Source organism: Cyprinodon tularosa, unplaced genomic scaffold (genome assembly GCF_016077235.1).
Source record: "Cyprinodon tularosa strain WSP-4 unplaced genomic scaffold, ASM1607723v1 ctg226, whole genome shotgun sequence".
Taxonomy (NCBI): Eukaryota; Metazoa; Chordata; class Actinopteri; order Cyprinodontiformes; family Cyprinodontidae; genus Cyprinodon; species Cyprinodon tularosa.
Window position 1 is genome coordinate 1,013,645 of NW_024038844.1, and position 9,675 is coordinate 1,023,319.

The following is a 9,675-nucleotide window of genomic DNA, read 5'->3' on the forward strand; positions in this document are numbered from 1 at the left end:
CGCTGCTGCTGCTGAGCACTCTGCTGAACCAACAGTCTCTGCACCCAACCGGTTCCCTCTCAAAGGAGAAAGCCTGAACCTCTTCAAGGTATTTCCAGAAACATCTGAAACTCAACAGTTCACCTGTTTAACTGGCTGATCAAACTATCCGTCAAAGCAGACGCCAGAGAATCCTGCCCGGACCAGTTTCCTGAATCCAGTCCATGATATTATTTGTGAAAGCTTTCAATAAACTCTGTTGAACTTTTTATCAGTCTCCAGTGGTGTTCTGCATGTGGGTTTAATCCCTAAACCAACCATGACAACTAGGGTGAATAGTTGAATACTTTTTTCCCATTACAAAAAACACAAATTTGCTTACACTATAACTTTATTAATGGGAAACTTTATTATAACCCGATTATGAAAGCACAATTGCATTTTTCAAATCACAAGCTGAAGTGGAATTAATGCTATATGTTATACGCTAATGTATGCTTTACATTCTGTTGTATTCGCTCATTCCTGTTTTATTTTACAAACAGTACATTTATCATCCTGCTTCTAAGACATTGCATATATTTTTATATTAATCATTCACTATAGAAACAAAACACATCATAACATATACCATTCTTATCAATTTCATACAAAATAAAGGAAGTACAGGGTATTTGCTGACAGTAGAAAGCTAATTTTCAGTTGAACAACAGGAGCGGCGACATGAAACATGCCAATTAAAAAGTATTTAGGGTAACCTCTTGGAAACTAGTTCTATGTAGTTAAATAACTTTAGGCAATATTTGCACTGATTTGGTTCTGCCTCGAATAGCTTATCAGGTTGACTTTATATAGAATAATTTGTAAATAACATATCTTGGTTTTTTTAAGATCACAGAAGCCAATTTTGTAAGATGTATTGAAATAGCCCATTGGCTGTATGCAACTGTCCTAATGTCTTTGTGTTCAAATTAGATTATGCACTTAAGAGAGTTAAATGGTAACTTTCCCTTAAAAGATCAGCAATTTATAAATTTAGGAGGAGATGAAAAGTAACGATCGCATAAATAAGGGTTGGAAGAAAATAATCACCATGACATTTGTTTGCGAGTTTGCAATTCAGATTGCTTTGAACTCCAGTACTCTTTAAAACATAGACAATCTCACAGTCAGGGATTTTCGTAGTCTTTCCAATTATCTTGAACTTCTCGTAAGGTGGAATGAGCACTTCTTTCTCATCTTCAAATTCTGAGTAACTTTTCAAATCAGCACCATAACAGGTTGTAATATTAAAGCATGTCCTAGTACCAAAATGAGCTAAATTTGATTCGAAGGAGGTAGAAACAAACTGACCTAGCCGGATCTCTTGTTTCAAATCTCCAGTAAATATAGCATCAGTTCTGCGAAAAGTTGTGTAACATCTGTTTTTATCAGATTTTTTGAGAATCTGCACAGCCGTGGTCAGCCAGAAATGTAAGGAATGGAATGGAAAGGATGAACCATATGCATCACGCATGGTCCTAACTTTGTTATTGAATGTCAAATAGAGGTTTTCCGGCTGTCCGGCTGTATAAGCACAAATTGCTTCCCTGTGATAATTTGTCAGACCCTCACCTCCATTCTCTGTGTTTTCTATCTTTTTGACACAGTATTGCCATACAGTTTTAAATGGTTCATTCTCCATTTCTTTTTGAAAGAAGATACTTTGAACTTTTTCTTCCATTTTCCTTGCACAGGTAGAATACCTGTCATCTATAGAATTCTTCGCCATGTCCATGGCGACTGAATCAGCAAAGGAGGAGGAGAAAAGAAGCTAGAAAGAAGAGAAAAAAAACAATGATTAACAAACAGTAGGCAGATCAATTTGTCTTAACATCACGTGGATATAAAAAACAATTATGTTTTATGTTTCAATGTAGAAATTAATTCTTAATATACAATCATATATTTAAAAGTAAAATCTTAAAAGAAATGGAGGCAGACAGCATTGTTTAAAATAAATGAAACATAAAAAAGTAAACTGCCAGGGTGTTGTAAATAATTATTTTACTTTATGTAGTTTTAGACACTTTTCAATATACACTGCTCAGATAAAAAAAAAAAAAGGCATCACAAAAACAACACAATATAACTCAACACAATAAAGGAGTCGTTCTGCAGGTGGGAACCAAAGACCACTTCTCAGTCAGTACCTATGCTTTCTGGCTGATGTTTTGGTCACCTTTGATAGTTTGTCGTGCTTTCACCCTCGTGGTAACATGAGACAGACTTTACAACCCATACAGGTGGCTCAGGTACTGCAGCCACCTGTATGGACTGTGAGCTGTATTAAGAAGGTTTGCTGTGTCTGTCATTGTAGTGTCCAGAGGCTGGAAGTGCTACCTGGAGACAGGCTGGAAGTGCTACCTGGAGACAGGCCAGTACACCAGGAGATGTTAAGGAGGCCAAAGTAAGGCATCAACCCAGCAACAGAATCGCCACCTCTTCCTTTGGGCAAGGAGGAACAGGAGGGGCAGTGCCAGAGCCCTGGAAAATGACCACCACAAGGCCACAAATGTGCATGTATCTGCCCAAATGGTTAGAAACTGAATCCATAAGGACTATATGAGGGCCTGACATTGACAGATGGGGGTTGTATTCAAAACCCACCTTATCCAAATTACCTATGTTTCTCCCTCCAGAGAGTGTCAGTGATGGTTGCACCCCGCCCCTTGCAGTTGCTGTAGTGCGCAGCTCCAGGTTTCCCACTGACTGTCTCACATTGAATACTGGGTCCACGTGTCCTGGTTCATGACAGTCTTTCCACTTTAATTTTGTGTGTGACTCAAAATCGAGGCCTCCATTGGTTTATAAATATGAATTCCATTGACGATGTTTGTGTAATTTTGTGGTCAGCACATTACAATTTGTACATGACAAAGTATTCAATTAGAATATTTTATTCATTCAAATGTAGGATGTGTTATTTGAGTGTTCCCTTTATTTTTGTAGCAGTGTATATTTATCTTAGAGCGTTACACCAATTATAACATATTACCTCCTGTGGATCAGCAAGATGCATGCAGACAAAAAGCAACCATAGAGAACCAAAATACTGCATTTTGCTCTTCATGCTCAAGCTCCTGCAGACAAAAAGCAAAGACATAAAAAATTAGACTGATAGGAGCACATTAATTTCCCCACTTGCTTGATGGGCCCTTGGCTGATCCCATACAATTCCTTTTTAAACATCAATTTTTGTACTAACATATCCTTTCTGTCATGATTTGCGGACATTAACATCTAAAGGAAAACCCCCTTCTGGTCAGACTGTGTAATTCAGTGAAAGGCGGAGTTTGATAAAAAAAAAAAATGCACGCCCAGGAGAAGGCCAGTGGCTGGAAGTTGGAGGGGACTTTGCTGGGAGCTGCAGGTAAGTGGGCTGCCATTCGGCTAGTGTTTCACTTGCTGCTACTGTAAATGAAATCACAAATCTCTGGGAGGTTGAGATATGTTAACCAGCCAGACAAAGGTTTGCATAGTTTCATATTTACTTTACTTTTAAAAAAGAATCCAACAACCAGCAAACCTACACACGCACCACAATGCTTTAAAAAAATTGTGTGAAACTTAAAAGGAGACCCATTGACTGCACTCATGCATAGCTGCTTGCTGTGTAGTGTAAACCTATCCAAAGTTTGCTAAAGAGACTAAGAACAGTCTAAGTACTTTATTCTGAGACAAGTATCTACACATGCAAATTTTCTTTTCGTCTCTTTTGGTTTTATATTCAGTTTAAACAGATAGCTTACTGTGTAAATGTTTGTGTGTGCGTGTGAGTGTGTGTGTTTAGGCTCGGACTGGTAATCTGTGATTCAAGGCATTTGCCAGGTGGGCCGGTCTTAATTTCAGCGTGCAAGGGCCGAACCTCCTTAAATCATACTGGCCCCAAAACTTACACTCTGGCCGAAGCACCTACCTGTGACAGTAAATAACTCAAGGAGCTCAAAAAGTAATACCATGTTAACTACATAAATGATGCATGCAATTTTCCTTGTCATGAACATCCTTGTGATGGTTGGCATATGGTGTAATTTTTTATTTCTTCAAACTGTAAAATCCTTGCAACAAACTAAATTATGATAAAACTAAAATGCTTTCTTTAAACCAAACTAAAATCTTTTATTTGTTGGATTTATGTTTGTATATTTTCCAAAAATATGTTGTGGTGCATGATGGGTTTTACATATATTACATTATTCCATTTTATTGCCCTAATGCCACGTAGACTCACAGTGAATGCTTACACAGAACTGAGCTTTCATGTATTCATTCTTAAAGAACTGCCTTTCTGCCTCTACATTTTATTGTTTTATGTTGCTGTTTTTACAACACTCAGGCTTACGTTGTACACCTAGTACGAGTGAGTGGGTGTCTGGCCTGCTTTGTGCAAGTGTGGACTTTACGCAGCAGCAGTCACTATCGCGTCCATGTTAATAATCAAACCCAGTAAAACCACATTGTAGAAGTCTTGCTCATGGTTGTCGTGTGACAATACATTTCAACTCAAGGCACTTTACAGTTCACCAGATCATACAGTCAAATTGATTCAGTTTTCTATCTAAGGAAAACCAGTTGATTGCATCAACTCTTAGACTCGAATGCAATCCCTCACACTAGGCATGCTTGTAGTGATAGTGGAGAAGAAAAACTCCCTTTTGACAGGAAGAAACCTCCAGCAAAACCGGGCTCTGTGTGAGCGGCCATCTGCTGAAGCATGCTTAGTGTGAGGGATTGTATTTGAGTCGATGCAATCAACTGGTTTTGCTTAGATAGAAAACTTTGTATCAATTTGACTGTATGATCTGGTTGAACTGTAAAGTGCCTTGAGATGACATGTGTTGTGAATTTGGCGCTATATAAATAAACTGAATTGAATTGAATTGACTAGGGTACAAGGAGACAGAAGCAGAGATACAAAAAGCAATTGTAAAAGGCAGCCCCGTCCAGGAAACACACAGCCAGGCAGATGAGCTCCAAGCCAACTCCCATGTCAGAGGATGAAGAGAGCACCTCCAACCGGTTACAGTCAGAGATACAGGACTACACTGGAAAAACAGGCTGATCTTCAACCTTTATAAACAAAGTTGTTGATGGCAGCAGCACAGCTGATATTTCTCTCCAGGATGGCGTCACAGCCAAACAGGAACAGACGAGGCAAAGCTACTCTGAGGAAAACCAGAGAGAGCATAACGTTAGAGATTGAACTAACAGATTCTGCAGAGTGGGAGAATAGAGATAGAATAAAGAATGATGAAATAGGGGTCCCTATGTCCTCCAGAAGTCTAAGCCTATAGCAGCATAACTATAGAGATAGCTCAGGATAACCTGAGCCACTAAGCTTTATCAAAAAGGAAAGTTTTAAGTCTACCCTTAAAAGTAGACAGGGTGTCTGCCTCACAGACTAAAACTGGTAGTTGGTTACGCAGGAGAGGAGCCTGATAACTAAAAGACCTGCCTCACATTCTACTTTTAGAAATTCTAGGAACCACTACTAAACCTGCAGATTGAGAGCGAAATGCTCTGTTAGGGACATAAGGAACAGTCATATCCCTGATAAAAGATGGACCTTGGCCATTTAAGGTTTTATATGTGAGAAGGAGGATTTTAAATTCTATTCTGGATTTAACAAGAAGCTAGGATATGAGAGATATGATCTCTCTTTTTAATTTTCATCAGAACTCTGGCTGCAGCATTTTTGATCAGCTGAAGGCTTTTAACTACAGTTTGTGGACTTCCTGAGAGTAAAGAATTACAATAGTCTAGCCTTTAAGTAACAAATGCATGTACTAGTTTCTCAGCATCACCCCTGGACAGGATATTTCTAATTTTTGCAATTTTCTTTCAAAGCTGAAAGTAGGAAATTCTAGAAACCTCTTTGATATGGGATTGAAATGACAGGTCCTGATCAAAAATGACACCAATATATTTTAATTTATTAACTGAAATCAGTTTAATCTCATCCAAATGATGTGACTGACTGATCAGCTAATTTTTCAAAGATTCTGGTCCAAAGATTTTAACTTCTCTCTGCATTCAGAAGCAAAAAGTTAAGAGTCATCCAGGTTTTTATTTCTTCAAGACATGCCTGTAATCCATGTAATAATTTAGCTTTATCTGGATTTATAGACAGATATACTGTACCTATACACGTATCATCAGCATAACAGTGAAAATTAATTTGATGCTGTCTAATAACTCTACCAATTGGAGCATATATATATATATATATATATATATATATATATATATATATATATATATATATATATATATATATATATATATAGCAAACAGAATTTATCCTAGCACTGATCCATGTGGTACTACACAGGTAACCCTTGAGCATAAGGAATGTTGGGATCTGGAGGTCTGTCCACCTTTCTCCAGCAGAAGGCGTTCTAGGTCTCCTGGGGCTGAAGCTGACTACCACACCTGCGGCTCATGAGCTCATCAGGGGACCAGCATTTAAGGAGGGGCAGAGCCACAATCCGATGCCAGAGTGTTTGCCAGTTATGGTTAGCAAGCCTGAGCCAACCTGCCTGTCTGAATCTCTGACTCCCCTAAGCCTGAACCTGAACCTAATCTGCTTTTTGTCCTCTCTGCTTCTCAGGAAGAACCTTCCTGGAAACCTGAAGACCTGGAAGGGTTTCTCAAACGTGAGACCAAGCTGTCTGTTTTCAGTAGAACCCTGGAAATCCAACTCAGTCTGAAACCTGCCTGCCGGCTCTCAGCAAGAACTGAGAGAGAAGCTCTGAACCTGCTCAGTAAGATTATCTGCTCTGCCCTGCCTCTGCCTAGCCCTCTGCCTGCCTTCAGCCTCTGGACCCTCCTGGTTCCCCCCTTCTACTGCTCTGCTCATCTCTGATCAGGTATAGACCTGCAAACACCCAACCAGCAAGGTCACTGAAAGACTGCTAACCAATCTGTCCCTCTCTGCAGTGAAAACCAGTCGTGACCAGACCCGGACCCAGTTTATCCTAGAACCAGTGTTCTTTATTTGTGAATAGTTCTTCAATAAACTTGTGAACTTTTTCCCAGCCTCTGAGTGTTCTGCATGTGGGTTAGATCCCTGAAAGCCAACATGACAAGGAAGATTTGACATTAACGTGAAAAAACTGAAATTGATCAGATAGATAAGATTTAAAGTGAGTCTAGTGCGGTTCCTTTAATTCCTACAAAATATTCAAGTCTATTATGATCAACTGTATCAAATGAAGCACTGAGATACATGTACAGATACAAGTCCATTATCTGAGGCCAGGAGAATATCATTAGCAACTTTCACCTGTTTCAGTGCTATGATGAGCTCTAAAGCCAGATTGAAACTCTTCAAAAAGTTCATTATGGTGGAAGTGGTCGCACACTTGTTTGGCAATTACTTTCTCAAGAATTTTAGATAAGAAAGGAAGATTGGATATAGGTCTATAATTTACCAAGTTATCTGGGTCAGGACACTTACAGCAACCTTAAAAGCCTTTGGTACATATCCCTGTAACAGAAATCGATTAATCCCATTTAAGAGGAGATCAAAGGGAATACCTCCTTAAATAACATAACATAATCTAACATAAATGTTGAAGGCTTAGATGAAGACAATAGTTTTGCTAACTTTGAAAGTTCATATAGATCAAAGCAGTCTAAACCCGGTTCAGATTCTATGGCTACCATTGCTGTCTCGTCTTCGAGAAATAACTCAATCGTAGATAGAGGAGTGCTAATTATCTTATTATTAATAAGATTAATCTTATTTATAAAGGATCCTATAAAATCATTACTGCTAAGAGCAGGTGCGATGGATGGTTCAACTAAGCTATGGCTTTGGGCAAGGGCGTAGTTTTGATTTCAACTTTGGTAGGGACATTATTAGTCTTAAGTTTCATTGATCTGATGTCATTGGTCCCATGCAAAAATATGCATGCTCTTTTTTATGCTTAATGTGAGTTTAAAGAGAATAGCAGCATTTCTTGCTACATTAATACAAATCTTACAAGCACTACACACACTAGATGCTGTTTATCAATGTTTAAAGCATTACTGGCTCTGACGAATGTGGAACAGTGGTGTCAAAAGTGCCCACATTTGTTACTTAAGTAGAAGTATAGATACTGCAGTTTAAAGTTTAAGTCTGGTAAAAGTTGAAGTATCAACTTCACCTTGAGCGGCGCCAGCAGAGACTGCCACCATAGTGGCAGTGGCAATCATGCTGCCACCATAGTGGCATCAGCGACTATGCTGCCACCATAGTGGCAGCGGCGCCAGCGGAGACTGCCACCATAGTGGCAACGGCAACTATGGTGGCAGTCTCTGCTAGCAGCGGTCACAACACTGTGGCCAAGCGGCCACAATGCTGCCACTATGGTGGGAGCGACCACTATGCTGTCACCATAGTTGCCACCATACACTGCCACTAGGGTGACAGTCCGGCTTTCCGCCCGATCGACTCCCAAGCTTACTGACACTGTTTTGGTGTCAAAGTCATGGGATGATGTGTACGATGAATATTCTCCAGCAGAGGATTTCAATGTGAACATTCTGGATAAAAAAAAAGGGTCTGCGTTGCAGAGAACTAGCAACCCCATGAACAATATCATCAACCTGTGAAGGGGAATAAACTAAGCTTTTGCACTCTACAGCACTGTTTAGCAACACAGAGGGAAGAGAAAGTGAAACAGATTCTTTCAAATTCATAATTTCACTATCTGATAATAATTTGCTAAAGTGAACCCCTCTTTTGGGGGAGGACTAATCCTTAAGATTATTAAAAAGTGGTCAGAGAGGACAGAGTTGTGAGGAAATACTGTTATTTCTTTACTTTCAATGCCATATATGTACATTTATATATATATATATATATATATATATATATATATATATATATATATATATATATATATATATATATATATATATATATATGCTGTTTATATATTTACTAAAACGTTGGCATATGAAATGACCTAATTGTGACTAAGACTAAAAAGCTCTTTCATCCAAAATACTAAGACTAACAATTGAAACCCTGCAAAAAACAACTTTGCAGCGACTGAATTATAATCTGCAGACTTCAGAGATTTCACTCAGAAAATCAGCTCTCCCAGGTGAGCTAAATTCTCCATTTAAAAGGATTGTCTGAGTTTCTGATGTCAGCATAATCTAACAAGTGAAGAAAGCAGCAGGACACTAAAGGAAATGGTACCAGTTCAACAGAACTACCTAATAACTTCAGCTTTAAAATAGTTGTTAAAAAACTTCTCATTCCTTAAAATCAATTAATGTTAGAGCAAAAATAAGCAAGCAGAGAGGAAAGGGAGAACACTCACCCTGATTCAGAGTCTTCTCTTGGTTCTGCCACAAAATGGAGAGAGCACTTTTCTTAAAATTTGAATATGTTTCTTCTTCTTCCTGTGTGGGAGGATCCCGAGTGGAGTGAATAGAAGAGAGAGCTCATGTGTGAGGTATCTTTGTGATTGTTTTCTCCTACTTTTTCTTTATTTTTTTCATTGGGTGTACGTAAATATAGTTTATATAGTTGTGATTTTGCTAGCTTTTTAGTTGTTTGGTGGTTTCTGTGGGTTTTGGGGCCATCTGGTTTGGCAAATAACTTATCTATAGTACCTTTAAGTAGATGTTTTTTTTTAATATTGTGATGTAACC

General features: G+C 38.6%; 1 protein-coding gene across 1 annotated transcript; it reads right to left on the bottom strand.

Annotated features, from left to right (window-relative positions):
* Positions 1-365: 365 nt before the first annotated feature.
* Positions 366-9,420, bottom strand: LOC119784444 (erythroblast NAD(P)(+)--arginine ADP-ribosyltransferase-like). The gene is made up of 3 exons (XM_038286493.1): positions 9,342-9,420; positions 3,017-3,101; positions 366-1,792 (listed from the first exon to the last, which is right to left on the bottom strand). Exons 2-3 carry the CDS (start codon positions 3,089-3,091, stop codon positions 1,007-1,009), a joined length of 861 nt encoding a protein of 286 aa, XP_038142421.1. The 5' UTR covers positions 3,092-3,101; positions 9,342-9,420; the 3' UTR covers positions 366-1,006.
* Between the last annotated feature and the right edge of the window lie 255 nt (positions 9,421-9,675).

Coding starts and splice junctions, on each gene's coding strand:
- LOC119784444 (XM_038286493.1), bottom strand. CDS start 3,091: ATGAAGAGCAAAATGCAGTATTTTGGTTCTCTATGGTTGCTTTTTGTC. Junction 1,793..3,016: donor ATCTTGCTGATCCACAGGAG/GTAATATGTTAT, acceptor TCTTCTTTCTAG/CTTCTTTTCTCCTCCTCCTT.